The sequence below is a fragment of the Nipponia nippon genome, unplaced genomic scaffold (genome assembly GCF_047370975.1).
Source record: "Nipponia nippon isolate SJK-2023a ecotype South Korea unplaced genomic scaffold, ASM4737097v1 scaffold_8, whole genome shotgun sequence".
Taxonomy (NCBI): domain Eukaryota; kingdom Metazoa; phylum Chordata; class Aves; order Pelecaniformes; family Threskiornithidae; genus Nipponia; species Nipponia nippon.
This window is the reverse complement of record NW_028262402.1, coordinates 42168943-42195758: the sequence shown is the minus strand read 5'-3', so window position 1 is coordinate 42195758 and position 26816 is coordinate 42168943. Positions and strand designations below refer to the sequence as shown.

The 26816-nt window shown below is 38.3% G+C and overlaps 1 protein-coding gene across 10 annotated transcripts in view; it reads right to left on the bottom strand.

The window, feature by feature from the left end:
* NFIB (nuclear factor I B) overlaps window positions 1-26816 on the bottom strand; it is a 181382-nt gene that overhangs the window by 21312 nt on the left and 133254 nt on the right. For 3 of the 10 annotated variants that reach the window (XM_087741785.1, XM_087741790.1, XM_087741787.1), the window contains exons 7-10: window positions 25796-25927; window positions 23134-23381; window positions 8826-8991; window positions 5210-5292 (exon numbers count right to left, since the gene is read on the bottom strand). In XM_087741785.1, coding sequence (XP_087597911.1) covers window positions 5210-5292; window positions 8826-8991; window positions 23134-23381; window positions 25796-25927 — 629 coding nt within the window. The remainder of the gene's footprint in view (window positions 1-5209; window positions 5293-8825; window positions 8992-23133; window positions 23382-25795; window positions 25928-26816) is intronic. The other 7 variants (XM_087741786.1, XM_087741792.1, XM_087741788.1 and 4 more) reach the window with 6 other exon arrangements.

Genomic DNA, 26816 nt, shown 5'->3' with positions numbered 1-26816 from the left:
CAGCTCAATCTTTAAACATAGTCTGAATAATCTTTATGGGTTAATATTTAAGCAGGTTTTGTATTCTCCTATTTAAAGAGTGGTTGTCTAAGACTAACATTCATCTCAAGCTTCTGTGATCGCTACTGAAAATAGATACGCATTTTGGAAAGTGTAATAGGAGACTGTGCTATAGCTTCTGTTAGTTGAGAAAAGCCCATAAAACATAACATTTGCATATTGTCATTGTTCTGACCGAAACTTCCTTTAAATGTGTTTCCTTTCCAGAAAGCATATGTGAAAGGTGACCTCTTATCCATTTACATACCTCTCTGGTGGTCATGTGACCCAGTTTTACGTCAAACTGTCAATTATGATAAGGGACACAATAAGAACAGCCTAAGTGTTGATAACGTGTTTCCTGGCTTTCCTGAGAAGTTCTTTTTAAGAGTCCACTTGTGTTCTTTCAGCTTTCTGCTGAAAGCAAAATCAACATCCACCCAAAATATTTTGCAAGCAGATACTGTGTGTTCAGTGGACATTTAAGTTTACAATTTCCATGATGAATAGTATGAAGAGAACTCCATTTTTAACTGTGTGATTCAGTAACTAAAGGATGCATCTGGTAAGAACAACTTCCTACCAAAGAGGCAGGGCATTCTGGTGTGTAGGAAATAAAAAGCTATCTACAATTTTCTGATTTTGCATTTTAAAGACCTGAAGTGTTTCTTATTACTATGTACATGGCAAATGTCAAAGCCATGTGAAAACCAGGCGTACCACACACCACACCCGAAAGTCCAAGCTCTAGTGAAAACCATGCCACTGTATTACTCTGTGCAAAGACAGAAGAAGTTCACTACCTCCTCAGTAACTGGGCCAGCATTAGTTAGCACAGTTTACTGTAACAGACAGGAAAGTTCTAGAGGTCACTGTCTTCACAGACCTCAAGAGCTATCCCGTTTATATATATTTTCTAATTAAAAATACAATCACGCATACAAGGCTCCAAGGTGCATTAAAATTAAATAAATGGCCAGGAAAGAAAACCTATCAGCTATTTCATTCATTCCAACAGAAATCTTATTATTCGTGAAACCATTAATCTGTATTTGCAATAAATGCAAATGTCTATCTATCCATCCATCCGTCTATCTTTTTATATCATTTACACAGATAAAGTGCATGACTAGTATTTCTGGCAACATTCTAGCTTCATAGCCAGAAACAACATCAACCTGTCTCTAAATGTCTGTCATTTCAAGAACATAATAAATTCATGAAGTTGAAAACAGTAACACAAGGAGGCTACAGAAATGCCATCACATAACCATGAGAATTCTGATCACTAAGACTGTTGCTGAACTAATGATCTCCCCATTAAAATCATTTAGTCAAAGAATGAAGACCCAGCTAGAATCTGGAAAGGGACTTTGTCCACTTGTAGAAGATTGAATTTGACAGAGAATCTTCAATTTGTTCTTTTTTCCTCTAGTCTAGGCTTAGAAACTACAGATCTTCGGTAGATGCAAATCAGAGAAAGAAGGGCGAAAAAAGGTGCTCCCATATAATTGTGAAGGTTATCCAACCCTTCTTTTATGTGCAATTCATTTAAGATGTTTCTCAGCACAGATGATGAGCACCGAGTACTAGATTTGACTTCATAAAATAATCCCACCAACCACCAATAGTAAAATTAAGAAAAATTCTCTCACTCAGGTACTAGCTTTTATCACTTCCCTTGCCCCCTCCTGTGGTTCCCTCTCTGCAGTTACATTATCAATACTTAACAACTCTCAGAAGCTGATGCTGAATCAAGAAAAGCAAACTAAGTGGTCATTAACAATTTGCAGTAGACAGTTGGGGGGGGGGCCTCACATGACTTTTTTACAACAAAATTATAAGATACATGTGACTCTCTAGATGCCACTGAAGCAAGAGATATGTTTTGTAACTATTCATGTCTCAGTGCAGAAATACCTGGCATTTCAAGGCAGGTAACAGGAAGATCCACCAGCAATTGCAGCAGAAAGTAGGCTGCATAGTTATAATTCCTCATTAGAACCTTGTCTTCCTAACTATCAACGTATCATGCTAAGTAATGCATGTAACAACAGAATTTTCACAGTATCCAGATCAGTAAAAGCAAATAAACTGCTCCCATTGGTGCTATTATGCGCTGTCTTTCAAAGTTGTATTCAGTGCTTCCCATCTACATGTGAGTACACCAGATAGGTTGTGCTATAAATTGTTTACTGGAAGTTGTAACAATCTATCACTTTGTCAGAAGATTCCATGTAAGTGTGTGTTGCAAAATACATGTGTAACTTTTAAATTTATTGTGGTTACTGCAATTTAAACAGGCTACATAATGGTTCTTTTCAACAGCAACAAAAAGTACTCAACGGTGTATGCCCATATTTCTCATAACCAGAGAGAATAAATCTTCATAAAGACTCCTCTAATGAAGTAAAAAAATGTACCGGTGACAATATTTATTTTTGAGGGGTCAATGTGCATTACAGGGTATGGTGAATGTTTAAAAGACCTCTCTGGAACTAAAACCATTGGCTTTCTAATTTAGAATATCTCTCCACTAATACAAAATGATTGATTACCTTTATTTCACGTACCCCTTGATTTTTCTTTTCATTCATCATGGGCTGCTTTAAACCAAATGCATTTAAAATCTGCCACAAGAAGAGTGGTCTCCTCTAAATTGTTGTAAAGTAATGAAAGGACATAGTAAATCAATCTCATTTCTGCCTTACCAAAGGATAACCTTTGCTCTATTAAAGTTGTTTAGACAATCTCAGTGCTCTACCTCACTTTCTGGGTAATAAACATATATGGCACTGTCATCTCAGAGATGCCTTTAGGATTTAAGTGAGTGAAGGTAGCTAGTTCATTAGAAACTTACAGATACGCACTTAAATATTTGTATTTATCTATCTGAAAAAGCTTTGTTATTGAAGTATTCTGTTCTTTCGAATGGTTTCAGCAGTACATACTATTCCCTAATTTTGTACATATTTGTATGTATAAGCATCCACACATGTCCCCCCCACCCTGGCCCAAACACACTCAGACAAGCATACACATATATCCGTTGCATAAGTTAGAAAAGAATAGAGAATTCACAGCAAAGATGAAACCATGACACAATTTTTAAATTTACTGTGTGGCTCACTGGTCACCAACTGATGCACTTGAATTAATATAACAAGACTATGAAGCAATATACTTTAGAAGGGAGAACATTGGTTTCACACAGTGGCATTGAAGAATTTTTCTGTTTATGAAGTGTATATGAGACTTAATTTATTTTCCCCTTCCCCTAAGCCATCTGGCCACATGTTTTACCATGAAAGGGAGTACAAGACACAGTACATGTAAACACCAAAGACTGTGATGACCCTTGAGATCCCTCTCACTTTTATGTTCCTATGACACTGCTGAAATCTCCAAACTTAATTCCATCTACACAAAGCTGAAAACATATAGAAGATGCATGAAATAAGCAATATATGATTTACATGTCATAAACTCAGCCAAGAGAAAATTAAGTGTGCTGCCACTACCTTCTGGCATGTGACAAGAAGTTTGTAACTCTTTTAAATGAACTTGGAAGAAGGTGGAGTGGGCTTAAGCAGTAGCAAATTTGCAGAAAAAAATGTGTCTAAAAACAAGAAGTGAAAAAAAAAATTGCACATCCCCAAATTAACTGGATGTCAGAGTATGTAAAACTATGTAAAACTTCACACGAAAGGAAATCCAGAAATTACATGCACTGTGTTTAAAAAGAGAGATGTTGTGTGTATTTTAAGATACAATACAATAAGCATATATATTATATCTTTGAAAAAGAACCATGTTATAGTAATTATAACACATTTCATAATACAACAATCTTTGAGAGGTTAAAACAAAAAGCAATGCACCAGAAAATTTACTGAAAAATGAATTGTTGGCAAAACCACTAATTGTCATTTGGTATTTTCATAAAAGTGTACAGATGTTTCCAGTTAGGTCTCACTGGTTAAAAAAAAGTTGGCAAAGCATCAACTGTCTTGAATAAATAATCATCTTTATGATTTTCTCTGAACTCTGCATGTAGTGACCTTTAAAATGGACATACTGCCACCTTGCCCTGGGAGTGGATAGGGATAGGGAGTTCCAGATGAGGGACACTTCAGCTATATCTCAACAAACACAGAACAGGTAGGTTTTACTGAAAAATGCATCAGGCATGTGTACCAACTGTTGACAGGAACCCAAGCCTGAGAAAAAAATACAGTACAATAAATACCAAGGACTATTTAACTGCTCTTTTCTTACTGCCACATTCAACTTTTTTCATTATAACATTTTACATGCTGTTAATTTCAAAGTCCTCTGCTGTTAAGATCTAGGAGCAATACAAACACACATCATAAAATATGTTAAAGTTCTAAAGGGTCTGACTTTATTCCTGTTACTAGCAATGTAACATTTCTGTATACACGTGGCCTTGCTACTGACTGCAGCTAATTTGTTTGTAAGCCATCATTAATCTCGGCTGTATGTTTTCACAGTTTGGGTAAACACTTCATTTGCATTAAATTTACAGCATTAATGAGATGTGAAATTTAAAATGCTACTTGAAACATAAATGATGTAAGAAACTAGAACAAAAATGTGGGTTTATCATGTTTGGAATCAGCAGACCAATTTAAACCTATTAAACTAGAAATGATGATGTGTTGCATTGAGAATTTGGTTTTATAACTCATCTTCTAGAACTAAAATGAAGAAATGTAGGCTGAAACATCGGGGGGGGGGGGGGAACAAAAACACCAAAATAGCTTGAAAATAATAATTTGGACTTTTTGCTTTGGAAATTTTCCTTATTTTTTAAACTAATTTTGAAATGAGCATTGTTCCTTATACACGTCATTCTCTTTCCTAAAATCCTATTAAAGATTACATGTATGAGCTCTTGAAAAATAAAATAATTGAAAGAAACATGATTAGAAGTTCCTTAAGATGGCACAAATCTAAGAAATAAAGCATGTGTTAAATTGATGTTTCTTAAAGGGTTCAGTTTTGTTTTGAATAAGCTTCATCTTCCGATGACAAATACTGAAACCCTTAGGATCCCAGTCTAATCCAAGATAACAGTGGCAGCACGTAGGAAGGTAATATTGCAAAAGCTTCTCTATATCATTACACCTATGTGAAACTTGCCCACCTGTTGCTGGTGTAGGAAGGATGGGTCTCTTGGGCTTAGTCCCACATATCGATTGGCTTGGGATGTGCCTGAGGCTGTGTAGGCTGATTAAGGAAGAACAAAACAGATTGATAAAAATACCAACCTATCATAAGTATTACCCTGTGCAGGTACAGCACAAATATGAGAGATCCAGAGTTATGATTTTGCATTATATAGGATGTGTCTGTGTTTTTCCTTTATTTAGACTTTAATAGAATGCAAAAGAAAAATTGGACCAAATTTGGAAAGACGTGTAAATTCCTATAAACTTCAATGGAAGCTGCATGTGTAAATCATAATGATGTCTCTTGTTAAATAAAAGTTCCTCTGATTAATACATACATATATTTTTTAAGTGATTAAATAAGATATGTATTTGAAGGAATCACGAGCCTGAATCTCATTTCCACTACAGCAATCTAAGGCACCAGTGAAATCACTGAGATTGCAATGTTGAGAGAAAATATTAGTGCACACTTATTACTCTTACTGCTGTGAAGGCCTATCACAAAACTGTAAAAGAACTGTAAAAGAACAAAAAAAGTTGGAATCGAAGTTCAGCTTATGTGGCATGACATGAATCTTTACAGGCTTTTGAAAACAGGATGTAATCTGATTAGTATTTTCATGAGAAGGGAGCTAATTTTTACTGTGCAATCTAATGTTAAATATTCAACTCCCCTATGCATCAAGAAACAACGTTTTCCCAGAGGGACAATTTAAGGAAGTCTCTCACTGTCTGCTACAGAAGATTAAAGAAATCCATTTCTGAGGAGAAAGGGAATGGTAGGTAATGCTGGAATTAGTTACAGGATATGGATCCTTCACCTGTAGGTCACATTCCTGTCTGTCTCTGTCAGTAATCCCTAAAAGCCATTACTCTCTCATGGCTTTTGGTGGCACTTATGAAATGAGGTAGGTGGTCTTACTCCACTTCCCAGTGTGGAGATGTCCGCACTGCAACTCACTGCCTGGAAACTTGCTGGCAGACAAAGCAAAACTACTAAAACTGAACAGACATACACAAGGATGCCAGTGAGGAGCTAGATGGGAGTACTTACTGAATTGGCCTGTTAATATTAAAGTCACACAGCAAATACAAGCAAATGAAATCAATTAAATTAAAAAAAAAAAAAGGCTTTAAACAGTAAACAGTCTTTACTGAAAACTGTCATAAAAATTCATCATTTATTAGAAGGAAACTATGGTGGAGGCCACAGGGTTCCCCAAATATTATCAAAGCCTGCTGTTCTTTCTCATTCAAAACAATTCTGCTATTGCACCTCAGAATGAAAACCAGTGCTATTCATTTTTCATTTTATTCTCATCAGAATGAATAATAATGATAACTTGTTCGCTAAGTGTATGTTTTACATATAAATATCTATATATATTTTGAACCAATCAATCAATTATTGCAAATAAAAGTAAAACTATACCTTAAAATATCTTTAGTCTTGATTTTCCCATTAAGTTAACATTAGCACTCTGTGTGGCAGGTCTATTATAACTGATAATACAGCTTATATGTATTCATATATAATTTATACACCAGCAGGACATGATCCTTCAGTTTTTTGCTATTTTCTTCATCAACAAGCTATGTTCCTTCACTTTTTTCCTCTTACAGTTACCAATCCAGTTTCAAAAGGCTTTACCAACCAGATAGACTACTGCACTGCTTTGAAAACCATAACACTCTGAACATGTAGCATTTATACACTATCTCATACGCAGAACTGGCACATTCAAATAAAATTTGTAAATAAAGGGGTTTTTTGTTATTATTTATGTGCTGTAGTAACAGACATTGGATCTTTAGGCATGAAATTACTTGCACACTGCTCGGGAAGCATGAGGAGGCCTTATTTCAAATATCTAAGCTGATATGTTCTAAGTTTCATGGGGAATCAGGTACCCAAATTCCAATGAATTGCATGAGAAACTGGGTGTCGACTTCATTTGAAAATATAGTCCAAATTTTTCCCTTAGGAGTAGGACAATGAACAGATTAGGTGTGCTTTCCTCTAATGATGAATAATATGGTCAGATTACCAGAAAACATCCCAACGCAGTTCTGACATTGTATTTGTTCTTTTTGCCATTTGTATTAGAAACCCTGACCTCATCTGAGACAGCTATTTAGGCCAGGCCCGGTCATGTTTGGAAGCAGAATGAAATCATGAATACATGAAACTATACATGAACTCAATTTTCTCAGTTTCTGTTCTGAATCAAAAGTTTAGAGCAACAGCTTCTTGTTTGTTGCTAAAACTAACTCTCCTAAAAGATGCAAGAACTGTACCACAAACCACCAAGGAGGATACAGATATACTCTACCACCTTTTAAGAAAACCTCTGCTATACTAAAAGAACAGCTAAAATACTTCCATAAATCTATCCACATGATTGTTTTTTTTTTACTTGAACAATAGTTGGTCCAAAAGTTACTACTATCCTTTTATAATAAAGGTATAACTGGTTTTCCTCCTTTACTTCTCTGCCACTCCTATGCATTTGAATCTCATCTCTGCTTCACATTCTGATGAAAAGATTTAAAGTAGTATAACACCTAAGAAACATACAATTTATGGTTTCTGTTAACAACAGACCAAAAGTTAAGGACTGGATTCACAGTTCAAACACTAAACAGGTCTAAAGCAAGTCATTTTAATGTAACAGACCCTGAAGACGTTAATATTTTTAAAGACTGGTAAGTTCTATTCCAAAGTGTGTGTTTGGAAATGTCTCCTAAAAATCTTCACCGCCCTGATAAATACTGGTAACACTGGCCATCTCAAGTCCAAATAAAAGTCCAAAGACAACAGAAATGCATAAAGTAGTTAAAAAGCAACATTCTGCATCACTGAGCACAAGATGAGTATTTGGAAGAGATTACCCTATGCATAGTAACACCTTTGCTCTTATTTCCAAAACCGCAATTCCATTGAAGATAATAGGACAGATAATATGGTCCTAAATAGTAATAAAGATCATAAAACGTTAAAGTTAGCATTTGTTTGTTTGTTTGTTTGTTTAAAAAAGAACAGTGGATCTACCATCCATTGCAGCAATGACAAGGAATTAAAATTTTATTTTGCCACATCAGGTTTTTTTGCTAAAAATGACACAACCTATATCAACATGCAATTGTCATAGCTCAGATTCAGTATGCATTGTAACAAGGCTTGATTTCTGTAGGAAAGCTCATTGAGGAGCAAATTATTCAATCTCTGTTTGGAATTCCATCTGTGGGTCATTATAAAACCTTGCTGTCTGGGTGTGCTTCTCAATGTCTTAACAATGTCCACCTTAGATGAGCAACCATGTTTTCTTTTTCTTGAATAGCGGTCAAATACGCAGGCTTTTCCCTTTCATTTTTGTTGTCATGTCACAAACTTTGGTTTGTGTAACATGATGCATCAGTTGAAATTTGAGGAGGAAAAGCTTTGCAGTCAGATCACATTTGCTCTCCATGCAAAATGATGAGCATCCACTTGGTCAAATAGTAGGAAAAGGCGCCTTTTTCTGGCCTCAATTTGAGATCATATCGAATCTTTGATGGACATTTTTTGTTTCCTAAAGAAATACTTACTGGCTGCTGTAGGTGAAGATGCCTCACCTTCAGTGGATGTAGTGATGGGTTTAGTATCTGTCATGGTCAGGGTCACAGGTCGCACCGCACTGTGATGGGGAGAGGGTGCCAAAACTGGAGTAAAATGGCCAGGCACTTTCCCTACTACTTGACCACTGCTGTTAGGCTACAAAACAAAACCAAAAGAATGCCTTGTGAAACATACACATTGTGTTTAAGGAACCTACCCGCCTATCTTAGGGTTTTCCAGAATGCCCATCACCGCAGTACTTGCGTGCTGGAATGAGCCGTTTTAACAAAGCTATGCATTTCTATGTGTTATTTTCAGCAGGCAGATCCCTCCTCAGATAGGTAGTACATGTTTAAGAAGCAGTACTTTTTGGTAAACTTTCTTTCTTTCTGGATGCAGCATGTATCAAATTGTTTCAAAATACATTTGCTGTTCATGCACTGGCTGTGAACCACGTTAAATCCCACGACAGCAGGATTAAACTGACCAGGCATAGACCCTAATGTAAGAAGTATTAAGAGCAAATGAATGATGCAAAACTTCTGTTTTCACAAGCCATACCGCTCTGGCTTGGAGCATAACCAAGACTTGACCACAGTTGTCCACAGAGATTATGCAAACTGGAAGGCTAACTAATAATTCACATGTTCGGGAGTGGGGCAGAGAGTTATGATACAATGCACTACAATGCATACATCATAACACCTGGCCAAAAGCTGCCTACCAAAACACAGAAGTGTTTAATAATGGGAACTTCACAAGTCAAGAGCATAATAAACAGTCTTCTTTCACAGATACAAGAGGCAGTCTCCATATGACCTTACGGTACAGGTCATCAAGGGAATATGCTACTTCCTGCATATAGGCACAACTGAATTTGCCAGTGTTCACCGGTAAACGTATATGTTTATCCAATGCTTAAACACGCTTTAGACGTTCTGCATGACTGTAAATACTCGAACAATAAATAACTTGCAGTAAAAATTAGCAAGTAGTAAATAGTTTTTTCAACAGTGGCTGATAACTTTTGTCTTAAAATGATTGTGTGTTCTGTGAATAACAGGTATTTTAAAATACAACCATACAAAGTAAAAAATATTGGGAATCTTATTATCAATCAGAAGAATCTTGTCAAATTTGAGATAACTCAGAGTAAAGAAATGGACTGATAAAGGACCTGATTCAACTGATACAAGGAAAGGTTAAAAGAGGTAAGCATGACTATGGTAATGAAATAATAACTGGGCTGAGACAATCACTGCAAGTATGTGCAGAATATAAACACACAGAAGAGGAAGGAATTATTTGGAAAGTACAGGAAGTATAAACTTGGGGTAATGGAATGAAATCAAGAAGGAGGAAATTTAAAATTAATAGCAGGAGAAACTTCCTGACAGAATGATCTACTAGACTTTGCAAATGCCCCCAGGGGAGAGGCTTGTTCTTTAGGACATCTAAAACTAAGCTAGAAGAAAACAATAGAAAATACAAGTCCAAATGGAGACCAATCTTGTATTCAAAGGAGCATTGAGCAGTTATCAGAGTATTTCTCTCTCTAAAATCATAAGCCTTACAATAAAATGTAACAGTAAAAAAGTACACTAATGAGAAGTGGCCAACAAACTACCCCTCTAAATGGAGAAAAGTCACCCCCTAAACATAACTGTATGTTTGGGGGGGTGTTGGAGAGGGGATCAGGACAGAAGAGCCATGGAATCCCAAGATTTTGCAAATATAGAAATTGGGTGGTATTTACCACTTTTTCATTCATGTCCCTAGTTGGGTAAGCTAAGAAGTAACTGCTAGGAGTTTAGCCACAGGAATAAGTGTCAGCTGTCAAAGTAGCTTCAAAATAAGAAAGCAGCACGGAGTCAAAGGAATAACAATACTTTCACAAATAACACAATTTCCCTAAATAACAGGCATCCTACATTGTTTTATTCACTAGGTGAAACTTAACAGTTAGATAGATCTCCCTTATTATGTGTACTTGAAATGAAAATGAGATGTGGCAGAATATACGCAAGACAATTTTTAGAGAATAATGTGGCCTAAAAGTTTGCTGAGCATCTGCTTGCATGCTTACATAACCAATGGGTCATAAGTGGTGAACTCATTCAGTAACTACAGAGGTCTTTCCTCAAGAATGCAAATTACATCTTTATATTACAGCAAACAGTCATATATTAAGTATGTGTCAATAAGTCCACTTTTTTTGAGATCTATCTTAGCAGTGGTTTAGGGAATTTTACTTTGTGGGCTCTATTTTAAAGGTCTGCCAGTCTCTAAAACCAGGTGTCTTGGTGACCAGAAATCTAACTCCACCTGCCTTAGAACACAATGAAAATTTTAACTAACATAAATTCAGAAAATCTCTAAGAGATACATAAAGTAAATTCCCCATACTCCAAAACTTAAAGGCAAGTACCCTGACTTGCTGATTGCGAGTTGTACAGAGTTCAACTTGACACATCTTGATGTTGCAACAAAACAGGCTCTGTCGTAGGTAAGGAAGCCGTGACACAGTTTGTGGGGAAACTGTGAGAAATATAGGCAGGCCTTATGATAAACTTTTCTCTAAAACACCAAAACTCTTGTCAGTAAGACCTGCTTGCTATGTTTGACTGGATTTTCAGTATGTTCCTGGGGAGCCTGCTGCAGAGGCAAGCCAGCTTTCCTGCCCTGGCAGCCTAGCTCTCCACACAGCCTGCTGGATGGACTACCACCTCTCAGTTGTGTCTGGTAGCTCCTAGGTGGCGTCACTGACCTGTGACCACAGGGCTACCTTAGGAGCCTTGGCTCATGTAGTGTGCTAACATATCACAAAAACAACTGAAAATCCCTTACCAGAATTACCAACTTTTATTAAAAACTAAGAAAGAAGATGCCAGGGAATTTATGGATTAAAACAGCCAGTGTCATCAGCTTCCAAAAGCAGCTCTGTCTCCAAAGCCAGACTCGAATTAGAAGGACACAGCTGGAGACCAGGACGGCTGACAGCAATGTATCACCTTCTACTGTTCCCTAGTGATCCCAGTCAACAGGAATGCAATGGCTTAGACTCCAACTTAGCCCTTGCGCATATGAACCAAATGAGCAAACCCTTTCCTTGCTGAGTTATAAGACAAAGAATATACTTATACCCTAAGTATATATACTCACATAAACTTATATATACTCACGTAAACTTATACTCACGTAAACCATGTTTTTCCCTGTGTGATACATACCAGCAGTGCAGCACATCACCCCACTTCATCCAAATTGAGGGTGAAATCCTGTCCTTGTTGAAATCCATGGGGAATTTGCTAGTGATTTTACTGGATGCAGTTTGTGACCCCACACCAAGTGTCTATTTCTTTTCTTTTTTTTTTAATGTCTTCTTAAATGGTAGCCATTGTTCCATATCTGTTCTACATGTAAAACTGAGTGCAGGCACAATACAATGAAACTTAGGTCTGCAACCTCTAGACAGAAAAATAAAACCTCCAAAGCAAGAAAAGGGAAAACGCATTACTTCACTAAGTTTAATTCTTATGGTTCCAAGGTTTCAGACTCCGACTGCTCATTAGATTTCAAATGCAACTATAACCTAGTTACCTGCATCTTAACAATTTTGTTGCATATTGTCACATTTCCCCAAGTATCTTCTGACTGCATTTTATGATTCATTCTGTTTTTATCCTTGTAACCTCTAACATCTATTCTTTTTTTTTTTCAAGTACTTTGCCTCTGTTCTCACATTTGTAACGTAACATTTTTTTTTTAAATTTTGCAGTAATGTCAAATACTGTATATTGCAATAACTGTTCAGGTGTTATTGCTCAGCAAAAAAGATAACACAAGAAGGGATACACACAAGACAGAGCTTGGTGTACCATGTCCAAGAACCTGACTTCTCCCCCCATACTGAAAGTTTCCTGTATTTAAATTTTTAACTAACCTCAGGTGTAGGTAAGCACATACCAACAAGGACTTTTACATATATAATTCTTCTTCAATAATCCTAGCTTTCTTTCAAATGTGAGCAAAGGTACTCCCTTTGACACAGCTTGTCATGGGAAATGGTACACATCATGAAATTTTCTTAGAACTTCAGTGTTTTTCCTAGGTGTGTTACATTTGAAAACAGAGTTTATGAAAAGCAGTCTTGTACTCTCCCAAATTCTGTTACATGAATGTCACTCCTAAGAAACCTTCCTGAAATGTCTATACTTGTCTTTCTTGCATGCAGTGAACAACAGTGAAGCAGTTAACAAAACTGATATTTAAGTTATTGTAATTAGTTTGCAACTTAAGATCATAAAGTAGTCCTAAAAAAACAGATCACATAATTCTCTCAGAGTTATTGCTTAGGCCTGTCTTCAGACTGATGCTGACACTGCTGCATTGGTTTATACTCAATTCACTTCTATGGTTATCTTTGCAAACACAAAACTAAAAGCTTTTGAAATAAAGGTCTAGATTCTGGACCATGGTAGTTGATAGCAGTACAAGCTCAAGGGCACTGGCTCTCTCAGATGTCTCAAGTCCTCTGTCCTGCTGTTAAGTATTCAGTGCAAAGAGGGAAACCTTCAGGTCAGAAACAGCCCTCTGAAGCTGTCAATTCATAATCTTATTGAAAACTGGCTGCTAGAAATAGCTTTTGTGACTTGTTCTCCTTTTAACTTTTGCAGTTATGTCAAAAGATATTTTAACATGGGAACTATGTGTCTATTTGGACAGTATCTATTTGAATTACAAGTGTAAATTTTTATAGCACATCATTTAATACAAATTCATTTTGTCCTTATTTAAAAGAAGTTCTAGGTTCTAGTTCCAGTTTTCCTTGAAGAGATTCTTACAGACAAATGTATTACAGGTGAAAAATCAACTGTTACCATCAACTAGGGCATCAATATGTCTGTGTCATGGATTCATAAACAGAGAGAAGATGCCTGAGGCACAAACCTCGAGCAAATTGCATGGAGGCAGCTGTGTTAGATAAACAAGCTGTGCATTTGAAAATGGGAGAGGGAAAGAAGCAAATACAATGAAGGTCTGGCAAATTTAGCCCCAATTTATGCAGGTATATGTTTTTCTATTGTTGGATTGGAGGCTAATTTGATTTTCAGATCTGTGTTACATTTTCCAGCTTTTTAATTCACACCATCTTGATTTGCCACAGATGATTAATCCATTCATGTGCCCAAAGCCACAGATGAGTTGTATTCACTGTCATAGCTGTAACAATACTTAACTCAGATTGTCAGACTGTTAATATCTGATTGTGTGCACTACACACACTTTCAGTTAAACCTTAGGGCAGAATTCTGAACAGAAACTTAAACAGTATGAATATGGACTTTCTTAAAATCAAGATTCACTATATCTGTTTTCCCTGCAGGGATTTTACTAACATATTTATAATCAGTAATTAATCAACCCCCTCTCAGAATTCTGTTCACATATTTGCCCAAATATCAGCACATTTACACCTTAGATCTTCAGTTACATTTTAGGACAGGGTTTTGTCATATAGCTCACTACTTCCAGCATTAAAAAAATCTTTCTGATGCCATAATGAAATGGCAACACTAACATCTACAGATCAGATATCCAACCATAATGGAAATTTCACATATATATTAAACAATTCACATAAACTATTAAGTTGCTTAAATGATAAAATGTTTTATGTTTAAATTTGCACAATATTTTTTTTACAAAATAATTGTAGTTATCATTCCAAATTCCAAGCAAAATAATTCCAATTTTCCTTGGAATCTTAAATACAAAGCATCTTCAAAGAAATAATCAACAAAGGCCAGAAATCATGTTCATTTTGTGCGTGTCCTAGGTGCAGCTACATATGATACTGCGTATCATGTATTTCAGAAAGAAGTTTCAGGGCTTAATAAAAATTACGTTATTCCAGCTAACCACTACACTTGGAGAACAATATATTTGCATCTCAAACCACAGGTTTTTCAATAAGAAACTCTTTTTCCCAAGAAGGTTGCCCTGTTATAACCAGGTGATCAACCACTGAGGGCAGTTTAGTCAAACTGGATTCAATGTGTTTGGAAATAGTCTGTCACACATTTCTTCTCAACAGTTCCAGTCCCTTGTAATGGCAAAGTTCAGATGGTGAAGAATGTCACTGCAAAATCCTATGGCAGTATACTTATAAGACCACCGATTGCATTAATTTTGTTGATGAAGCTGTAGAAGATCCAGTTCTGCTCATGTACCAAAAATCTTGTTTTAACAGTTGTCTACTAGCCACATCTATGAACCTGAAGATCATAGCTGATAAGTTCTGTCTTTGAGTCCATGACATTGTGCTCTGTGATATCCACAGAGAGTGATGGATGTTTCAGAAAATCTACAAGTAAAAAAACTGGAAGAAGTATCTTCTGTTTTTCTAACTCTCCCCCTGGGGTTTTTTGGGGGTGCTATATAATGCAAACCCATCCTTTTACTTCAGAGCTTTTGCCTAAGGCACCCTGATGCTACATCACCTGTAAACATTCGATGGCCATGTTAGCCTCCCACTGGAGACAGCTCAATGGTATACAATGCAGTTTCATCAAATGTGGGGAAGACATATCCTCAAGTTATTACCTATCTGAGTAATATAACACAGTGCCTTTAAGACTCTGCTAAACATAAGGGAATGGTATTATTAGAGCAATGCCAGTAAGACTGCAGAAGGTACTGTAGGGCAGTTGCTCCTCAGATCGAACCTGGTGGGTTCCATAAAGCATTTGTTTAAGAAGCTAGGCTATACAGATTTCCTTTCTGCTATTGGACACTATGGTAGAAACAGAAATGTACTTTGCCTTTTTATAGCACCCCTTACCACTTTCATACAGATGAATCTCACTAGTTTCCATACCCTTGCAACCTGAGTAACTCATTGCTACAACACATCTTACACAGACCTCACTGGGAGATGCCACACAAAAGCTTCAGGTGGTATGACATGCAGCTACCTGTCTGCTTGAGGAATTAGCTTTAGAAAAAACATGTTATTGCCAGTTCTTGGCTGACAACATCACTTCTGTACTACTTTCTGAGAGAAATCAAGGGTTGATTTTGATCTATAAAGCTCTGAGTCTCATCCATTTGACAAAGCATTTTCCTCTTGATGTAACAGTGCTGAAACTGAGAGTAACTGTAGAGCTCCAGCAACCCATGTTCAGACACAGATATCATAAGACATTCTAGGCGAAGAGTCCTCCATCCTGAATCACAATTTTACCTGTGAACTCACAAAATCTGAATTACTTGTCAACAGGTAGGGCACAAGAAAATACCCAGCTTTCCTTGTATATTTGCCTTAACAACAGGGTGAGTCTGTATTACACAAGCATGGGAAAGCAAACTTCTTTGTAGATAAATGTTCAAAAGGTATCTTTGGGTTAAACAGTATTTTATGCACTCTGTAGGCTTATAAGTGTGCATTTAATAAACTAAAAATGAGCAAACTAAATGCAAAGTAATCATTTACAATTGCAATTAAATCTTTAAATGCCTTGTCAGTAGATATAGTTAAGCTAGTACGCTCTCTCTGCCTCCCAATTACAATTAAAAACAGCACATTAACATATTTAATCTTCAATATTTTCTTAAAAATTACATGGAAAGACTTGCCCAAGAAGCTAAAAACTATTAAATGTCAACAAATAAAGGTGCTAGCGATACCAGAGAAACCACATGCACACGTATCAGCTTATTCTGCTAGCATTCTCCCAGGAAACAACAGGAAACCCTTTGACCAGCCCAAACAGAGCCTCACAAGATTCCCTCCTCTTTACTAAATGACTGCAATTATCATATTAGAATCATAGAATCATAGAATCGTCAAGGTTGGAAAAGACCCTTAAGATCACCAAGTCCAACCGTTAACCTAACACTGCCAAGTCCATCTATACCATGTCCTCGAGCACCACATCTATCCCTTCTTTAAATACCTCCAGGGATGGGGACTCAGCCACTTCCCACTCAGCCACTGGGTAGCCTGTTCCAATGCTTGACCACCCTTTCGGTGAAGAAGTTTTTCCTAATGTCTAACCTAAACCTCCCCTGGCGCAGCTTGAGGCCCGTTTCCTCTCGTCCTATCACTCGTTACTAGGGAGAAGAGACCGACCCCCACCTCACTACAACCTCCTTTCAGGTAGTTGTAGAGAGCAACAAGGTCTCCCCTCAGCCTCCTCTTCTCCAGACTAAACAACCCCAGCTCCCTCAGCCGCTCCTCATAAGACTTGTGCTCCAGACCCTTCACCACCTTCGTTGCCCTTCTTTGGACACGCTCCAGCAGCTCAATGTACTTATAGTGAGGGGCCCAAAACTGAACACAGTACTCGAGGTGTGGCCTCACCAGTGCTGAGTACAGGGGCACTATCACCTCCCTGGTCCTGCTGGCCACACTATTCTTGATACAGGCCAGGATGCCATTGGCCCTCTTGGCCACCTGAGCACACTGCTGGCTCATGTTCAGGCGGCTGTCAACCAACACCCCCCAAGTCCTTTTCAGCCAGGCAGCTCTCCAGCCACTCCTCCCCCAGCCTGTAGCGTTGCATGGGGTTGTTGTGACTGAAGTGCAGGACCTGGCACTTAGCCTTGTTGAATCTCATACAGTTGGCCCCGGCCCAACGATCCAGCCTGTCCAGGTCCCTCTGCAGGGCCTTCCTACCCTCCAGCAGATCAACACTTCCACCCAACTTGGTGTCATCTGCAAACTTACTGAGGGTGCACTCGATCCCCTCATCCAGATCATCAGTGAAGATATTGAACAGGACCAGCCCCAGTACTGAGCCCTGAGGAACACCACTCGTGACTGGCCGCCAACTGGAATTGACTGCATTCACCACCACTCTCTGGGCTCGGCTGTCCAGCCCGTTTTTAACCCAGCGCAGAGTGCACTCATCCAAGCCGTGAGCAGCCAGCTTCTCCAGGAGAATGCTGTGGGAGACTGTGTCAAAGGCCTTCCTAAAGTCCAAGTAGACAACATCCACAGCCTTCCCCTCATCCACTAAGCGGGTCACCTTGTCATAGAAGGAGACCAGGTTAGTGAAGCAGGACCTCCCTTTCAAAAACCCATGCTGGCTGGGGCCAATCCCTCGGTTGTCCCACACTTGCTGCATAACGGCACTCAAGATGATCTGCTCCATGACCTTCCCCGGCACCAAGGTCAGGCTGATAAAATATCCAGATCCAGTTCCCCGGATCCTCCTTCCGACCCTTCTTGTAGAGGGGCGTCACGTTTGCTAGCTTCCAGTCATCTGGGACCTCCCCGGTTGACCAGGACTGCTGATAAATGATGGAGAGTGGCTTGGCCAGCTCCTCTGCCAGCTCCCTCAGTATCCTCGGGTGGATCCCATCTGGCCCCATGGACTTGTGCGCATCCAAGTGGAGGAGCAGGTCAGTGACTACCACCTCTTCAACAACTGGGACTTGACTCTGCATCCTATCTCCATCTCCCAGCTCAGGGGCCTGAAGAACCCAAGGATGACTAGTTTGACTATTAAAGACTGAGGCAAAGAAGGCATTAAGTACCTCTGCCTTCTCATCCTTCGTGGCAAGGTTACCTTCTGCATCCAACAAAGGAGGGAGATTCTCCCTGGCCCTCCTTTTGTCACTGACATATTTATAAAAACTTTTTTTGTTGTCTTTAACGGTGGTGGCCAGTTTAAGTTCCAGCTGCGCCTTCACCTTTCTGATCTTCTCCCTGCATATCCTCACAACATCCTTGTAATCCCCCTGAGTCACCTGCCCCTTCCTCCAAAGGTGGTAGGCTCTCCTTTTTTTCCTGAGTTCTAGCCAAAGCTCCCTGTTCAGCCAGGCCGATCTTCTCCCCCACCTGCTCAACTTGCGGCCCATGGGGACGGCCTGCTCCTGCGCCTTTGAGATTTCCTCCTTGAATAACGTCCAGCCTTCCCGGACTCCTTTGCCCTTCAGGACTGCCTCCCAAAGAGAATGACAAAGCATCTGACTAGCATGCCTGAAGAGTGTGCCTACCTTTAGTTGAACAAAAAATTGAATACCCCAATCATTAATGAGAGGAAAATAAGTGGCCTCACCAGCTTCTAGAAGCAGCTCTTCTCAAGCAGTTCAGATATTTCTGTCTTCAGATGAAGATAAAACCATTAAAATGATAAAGCTGCAAACTAGCCCACATTGCAACAAAGTACATTTTAAGAGCCCCTGGAATTTTAGTCAATATGTTGGCAGTGGTTCACTTGGACTGTAGTATGTAGCAAGTGTGAGCCATTTATTGTAAGAGAAAAAGGGTCCAATATCTAACTCCCCCAAATTGGAGCGATTTTTACCATGCCACTGAAAACTGCATATTTTATCAAAAATATCACAAAATGTGATTTAAGGTTAGCTGCAAACTGTGCCCTTCCTAATCTAAACTCAAAGGGCTTGAAAGATTGTCTACTGCTGTTCGCTTGGTTCAGTCAGAAAAAAAATTTCTCACTGATGCCAGAATGCTCTTCAGGAGGATTCACCTTCACTGTTTGCTTTACTATCATTTCCTTCATCACACTTGCTGACCCTTCTTCTGTGATTCACCACACCTCAATCAGGAAATTATTCCATTTAACTCGACGGGGCATTAAGTTTGGAGGTTTTGGTTTTGACTTCAGCCACACAAGTGTTGTTGTGCTTGTTGATTTGTTCAGGCTTATTGGAAGCCTGATTTTGATACTGGATATTGATTCATACCCTCTTGATTATTATTAATGAATTTCAAGTGTGTGCATATTTGTGTGTGTGCGTGCACTTATGAACGTACACACAGAAGAGGTAATATTTTCCAAGATTAAAAGATTCACCCATCTGGAATCCTTCAGAAAGGAAATACATGTGCAAAATTTGTGGTAGCTTTGAAAACCTCCATACACTGTAGATGGATAAACAGCGTAGCTGGATTAGATACATACCAATTGATTACTTTTTGCTGAAAATTACCGTGAGTGACCAGTATCAATTTAATTATGGAGAGGCCAGCAACTCATCATAATACAGATATACTCGCACACGCAATCTCATCCAGTAATATGTGTGCCTAGCTAAGAAGAAAAGCATTGAAATAAGTATAATAAAAGGGCTCAGCAGAATTACTTAATTGGTGGAAAGTACAGCAGTTCTCAAAACCTTGGGAACTTTTCAGACTACTAGTTGGAGGCAAGTCCAGCTCTATATCTAACAAGGTCCATTTCTGTTCAGTACATTTGTTTATTTATTCTCCAGATTCGGCAGGGTATAAAAAACAGATATGCACAAAACCAACAGCCACGGCTCTCTTTTGTTTAGGATCATCCATTGTTGAATCATTTTTCACTGCAGCCAAAGGGCCTGTTTGAACTTCCTGACTGTTCATCACACATAATTTGGAGTATTTAACATTATGTCAAGAAAATTGCCCACTGCTTCCCACCGTGGAAACCTATGGGAGCTCTATATCTTTAAACTAATTTTACTTAAAGTATTCCGTTGAATACCATGACTGTCTCACTATAATCAGTGCAGCAGTAATGTAATTAATCTCAAAATTGCTGAGGGGAGTATAAGGCATCTCAGTTGCTTGTCGTAACAATCTAAATTAGCGTATTACTGAAAGATGTTGGGGAGGAACAGTTCATTTTAGGTAAATGCTGTCAGGGTATCCATCCTTTCTATTTCTAAAACTGAAATTAAAACTATCATCATAGTTCTTTTGAAATCCAAATGAGTATGTTTTGAGGTGGGAAAGTATAATTAAATTTGATGTGGTATTCCTACAGATGCAGTTTTGCATTTTATAATAATTAAATTTCTTTGAATAAAAACTCATGTTTTATTTAGAAAAGAAAAACTGGTTTGGCTCAAAGCATGCCATTGTATCAGAACAATTCCCTTTTGTCACTGAAACTTCACAGACGGCTGCTTCTTCTTTTCCTAAGCAAAAAATTATTCTTGCTGTCTTACTTTTTGTACAGCCATCCTTTAACTGTTCTATTTAGAGATATTTTGACTGGGCATGCAACTCCTCTAATGTACAGCATATCTTAGAGGTGAACTTTCAAGAATTAATTTAAAAGAGATTCCACTAATAATAGTGATTAATGATAATAAATTGCAGAGAATAGCTCATGCTTATGCCTGGAATCCCATACTTGGTGTTGTTTAACCCCATCCCCTCTTCTCAGGAACTAAATCAAACACCGAATGAAATGAAAAATATCATTACCCTAATATAAAGGTTATGAAAGGTGATGAAAGTAGTAAATTGAGGCCAGTTTGGCCTGTTATTCCCTGTGGTGCCACAACACAAGAATAGGTAGTGTTTTCAGTTTGCTACTACTCTGAAAAAAATCAGCAAAAAAAAAATTTATCTTTTAAGGTCTAAAGATTAATCTTTCAACTGCAGATAAGGGAAGAGAGTAGGACTCTTGTTGGGCAAAGAGTTGAAAGCACTTCTCATGCTCAATGAACTCCCCAACATTAAAATGACAAGACAGAACATTTGTCAACTGTCTGAAAGAAAGTCAGATACTGCATTTAGATGTTGTATTTTGTCAGTGACGATCCAAAGCAGAACACTGAACAATCCAGAGAGATTATCACCTAATCTGCTCTTTTAATACATATAAGAAATCAAAATGTAAGTAAAACAAGCACTGAATAATTAAAGAAATGCATAACAGTAAGGGCCTGATTTTAATTTGCATAATTTTTCCCTTAATAGTGCCTAATTAAGACATCAGTTTAAAAAAAAATAATCCAACAGAACTCTAAGATTTTCCGCACTGAATTAACGTTAAGGACTTTTAATGGATGTCTTAATTAGACTTTGTTATTCATGGAAATTTTACACAAATTAAAATCAGGTCCTGCATGCAACATTCCCAGCTGAGTCTCAGCAAAAATGCTATATGGGACTGAAAGACTTTTAATCCATGCGCAGATAGCAATTTGTATTCTAGAGCCAACATACTCCATTTTCACTTTTTGGTTTAATTTGCATTAATGTTGTAACCAAAAAAAATCACATAGTTAGGATTTTTCCCTTCAAAGTAAAATTTGATTTTATGGACCCACTTTTTGTTTTTTAAATACGTAGAAAGTCACACAGCTGGACCAGAACATTATCCCATGGGGACAATAGCCACAATGACCTTCTGAACAGCCCAGAGGGGCCATATCTGTTATTCAACATAGAAAGTTTGATTCAGTCTCAAGTTCTATTGCTGTTGTGCCTGAGACGCACACTGAAAGGCCTGTCATTATTGGTGAAAAACAAAACAAAACAAAGCCCAAACCAAAATGCTGTCACAGCAACCCCTTCATCCCTGATAAGACAGTCCTTCCAAAGGAACCTAACTCTTTGGAGCAGAAAAACCTGACTGATGTCTCTTCAGTTTACATTCCCAAGGCTCTTCCAAAAAACATACTACAGCACAAGCTACAGGGCTCCCCAGGAGCCTTTCGGTCAAGGCATCAAAAATAAATAACAGCCTGAGCAGAAAAGATTACATTACACTGAGACTGGAAATATTCCAAGTATTGACAGACCAAGTCTCAACTGCAGTTTATCCTATAGGGCAGATCACATGTTATCACACAACACTATGTGCTGATGCTACCATAGAAAGCAGTTTTGCACACAGTCCTTCACAAATTACTTCGCTAATGAAAACCATGTTAATTTCCTATATCAGACCCAGGTCTGAATCAGTGTAGTAGCCACAAAATCATCTGTTACTGCATGTTCTCTACAAAAGGAAGAAAAAAAACCACTATTTTGTGGGTCTGTGCTGTGCTCACTACAGTAATGTCTTTTCACCTGCGCAAAGAAATGTCAGGTGCCTATGCAACAGGGCAAGCATTACCTGGCCAGAGTTTATTTTCATTGTCAGTCTATAAATATACCTGTATGTCTGCACGTGTGCATGCGTGCGCATGTACGTATCAGCGCAGTCCTTGCTCCATCCTGCAGCAGGAGCTTCATCTCTGGCAGCCCTGCATGGCCACAGAGGCACCCAGCCTGCAGCAGGGGTGTGGGACTAGGACCTGCCGTGTTAGTGCTGCCAGATCGTTCAGTATAAGTATTTTTCTTACACTTGACAGAGGAACAGCAAGTCGATATGACTAACCTGCCCCCTTTATTCAACCACGCTGAACAGGAAAAGTTGCTGGATCACTTATATGCCAGCTCCCAGCTTGCTCTGAGACCAGAACTAGTGAGATACCAGTCTAAACACCTTGGAAGACACATATTCCTCACACAATTTCTTTTGGAGGGCTCGCATTGTTTTACAGTACCTGGCTAGTCTGCGGGCTGGACGGGTCGTAAGAAGGTACATAATTCTTCAGAGTATCCTGAGGATTCAGGTGGGGAGGATATCTGATCGTTGGATGAGAGAAGTAGCTAGACGGGGCAGGAGGGAGAATAGCTTGTGCTGGAAATGGCAATGGTGAAGGTGGAGGTGGAGTTCTAGTTGAGATGACTGGAGAAGATAAAATAAAATTAAAATTACTTCGCATCTTGTTTCTTCTAAAATTCTTCACCTCTGTGTTACAGCAAGAAAAATAAAAAGTTAGTTATAAATCAGTACACGACACTCCTGCTTCATGGCATCGTTACAGAAACACTTACATGTCTTCCCCTCACATCATCCCAGGCAATGGAAAGTGCTACTGTTTCAAATTTGTAAATATTGTATCTTGGTTTGGTTTTGTGGGTTATGCATCATATTTTTTCATTTTTTCTTTAAAGAGTAATTGTTCTCCAGGATAAAAGACATTTCAATTATACAGTTTTCCCATCTGGAGCCCAAATAAACAAAACAAATATTTTACTCAATAAATAAAACCTACACTTTTATCCACAGCACTCCAACAGAGGAGAGCAAAGTCACCAAGTCTGAAGAAACAGTAGGTCATTCCACGCTGCATTGCACTCTACCTGCCTCACGTGGGGACCAGGTAATAACCACTCATCAATAATGCCATGAATATTAGCTGACCTTTGCGAAAATGCTAATGAACATTCAACTTCAGGGCCTGGGAAACCAATCCATCCAATACAAATATCGCTGACAAACAAAAAAGTATCTACCCTATACATATTTTTCTTTGCAGTTTCTTTCTTCCCAGCCCCTACAAACACACACTTCTCTATCATCTGTAGACGATATGTAATGTCTAAACAATCAGCAATGTTTTCACAGTGAAAGGAATGTATAGCATGTCCTGCTGCGGCCCAGTCATCCAGCTGGAAGTGGAAAGTGTTCTTCTATCACATTGCACAACAACCAACTTTCCACCCTTACTACACACCTAGAGGCCACCTCCTTGGCAATGTATTAAAAAAGGAGGTACTGAATTCAATGGAAATGGAGAAAAGACAACAGTGCTTTCATTTTCATTAGTGGGAAAAAATCAGGTCTGTATAAGCAAGGTATCTTATAAACTGCTCACAGGTCTATACTGCACCAGCACTGCTCTTCTGGACCACCTCTCATATCTTTGGTTTTTTTCCAGCTTAATTTTTAAATGACTTGCTATTTTTGAGCTGAGACCAAGTCATAGTTTGCTCAAGAAAAAACAACAGTAAGAATGTTCCAAAATTGCTGTACTTGGTAATCAAAACCTTGCAAATCTCAAAAACATAGCTCACTGACATAATAGAACAGGCTACACAGATAGAAATCAGGTTCCCTAGCAAGTAAATAGCTCATCTACAAATTAAGTCATGACTGTCACTCAAATACATATATCTAAAAATTATACACTGAAGTAAATATAAAGATCTACACATAAGTATAGGGCCAAAAATAATTACAGAAACTTCCTTTTTAACAGGCTCATTTTAATCACAGCTCTACCAGTTCAGTTGCATCATAAAACTTTAGTTACTGCTCTGACATGTGGGAGCTGTGCAAAACAAATATAAGTCAGAAGAAATCTATCCCTTCCATTTCACCCATCATCTCTGATGTGCTACGGTATTTGCTGGTAGTGGAAAGCTTACAGAGACAAGGATGAGTCCAGGCTCACTTTCATAATGCAAAATCAGTGGATGTTAAGGGGAAAAGAGTCCTTACACACAAATTGAAAGAGAGGAATTTGCAATCATGGAGAAATCACAAAACAGAGACTTCTCAAAGCAGAACTGCATGTTAAAAAAAAGAAGAAAGAGTCCTCAAATCTGTTCTACTTCTCTAGTCACCCAGCTCTTCTCAAGAAATTAATCCCTTTATATGCAGTTCATAAGGAGACATGATGAGCTGCTGAGGGGAGACTTCCATGCTCTCATCTGAAGAATTGGGGTCACTCTCACCTCTAAAATTAAACAGACCATGATACTGGAATTTCCCTGTCATTCCTGATAAACCCTCAAGGTAATATGTATTCCGTCACATTTCAAGTGTCTCCTTCACACTTTAAGTGAAGTTTTACTATAGTTTTACTATGGATTTCAGAAAACAGATGTTGAAAAGTATTTATCAGGACTCTACCTCTTTAGACAGAGCATTCAAAAGAAGCACTCGTACTTATTTCATTGTGTCACATAATGATCATGGTTGTGACTTCTCTTGTGTATTAAACCCTACCTATTCTGCTATTTAAATACAACATAGTCATAGCAACAATATAATAATTAAAAAGGATGTAGGTGCAAGGAGGGAAGATGGGGAGGATCTTTCCTCTGTCAGTTTCTTCATGCAGTTTACAGCTTATTTTATCCACTGGTTAATCCTAAATCCTTTCCAGTAACTTGCAGCAGTCAGACTACCTGAACTGAGTTTAATGAGCATTCCTGCAAGGATACCCCAACCTCTTCCATCTCTGCTATCATCAGTATTATAAATGGGATTAGGTCTCTAAGAAATTCTGCAAAAATGCATCACAATATGATTGTAGGAAAGAAGAACAGACTAAATGAATAGGGAGGTATTGCTTCATCCTCCATAACCCTCACCACTGTGTGCAACTCCTGGGATTCCTGGGTGGTGATGCTGGGGAAAAGTGCTCAGTCTTGGTGAAGAATCCTGGGGAGAAGTAGGACTAAACAAAGGCTTTTCAGGTTTCTTCATTGTAGGAGAAGACATATCTGCAACAGAAAAAACAATGGAACAGTGACATTAGCTTAGCAGCCCATCTCAGGACACAACATTTTGTAGACTGAAGATATTTATTTTTACTGTTCTTGCATAAATATTGTTTGGTGACCCAACTCCCCTATGACCAATAAATTAACTTTAAACTAACTCTTTCAAACTTGAGAATGAATAATAATCCTCTAACTGGTCTTTGTCCTGCAAAACAGAAACTGCATTCCTTTCATACCAGACAAGCCAAACAGCAAAGAAGTGCATGTCTTCAGAACCTCCCTAGACACTTATCAGCTCCCCAGAACATCACCAAATCATCTGCTCCTTCAACAGCCACATAATCTTTATTGCATTTTTTAATGGAACACCTACACTCAGGTGTGTAGGGTAACTGCCATACACATGCCGGCTTATGGTATTTATTATTTTGTTATTTCATAACCCATCCCTTACCCTTCCCAAAACCATAGTGAAACAATGTAACCTCCCTAAGAATAAAGGATACTTTAACTTCTCTATCTCATATTTTCCATGTCTCAAGCAGAGCCTTCCCACCTCTTCCTTCCAGTTTTCCTATCAACAAAAACATCTCTTTAGAGCTCACTCTGTGAAGATAATACACTAGTAGGGACAAATGTATGATTTCTACCGTGCAGGGTTACTGATACTGCATAAAGCAAAAATACTAGATCCTTTCTGAAAGTTTAAATTAATTAAACAACATTTGTTGGACTTCGCACCAAATTATTTCAAAGTTAATTATAATATTTTTATAGGGCACACATCAATATTGTAAGTGGGTTCCATTTTAAATCAATGGGACTAACTCATGTTTAAAGCAAAGGTCTTTTCTTAAGTACTTTAGTGGACTAGGGCCACACTGCAGCT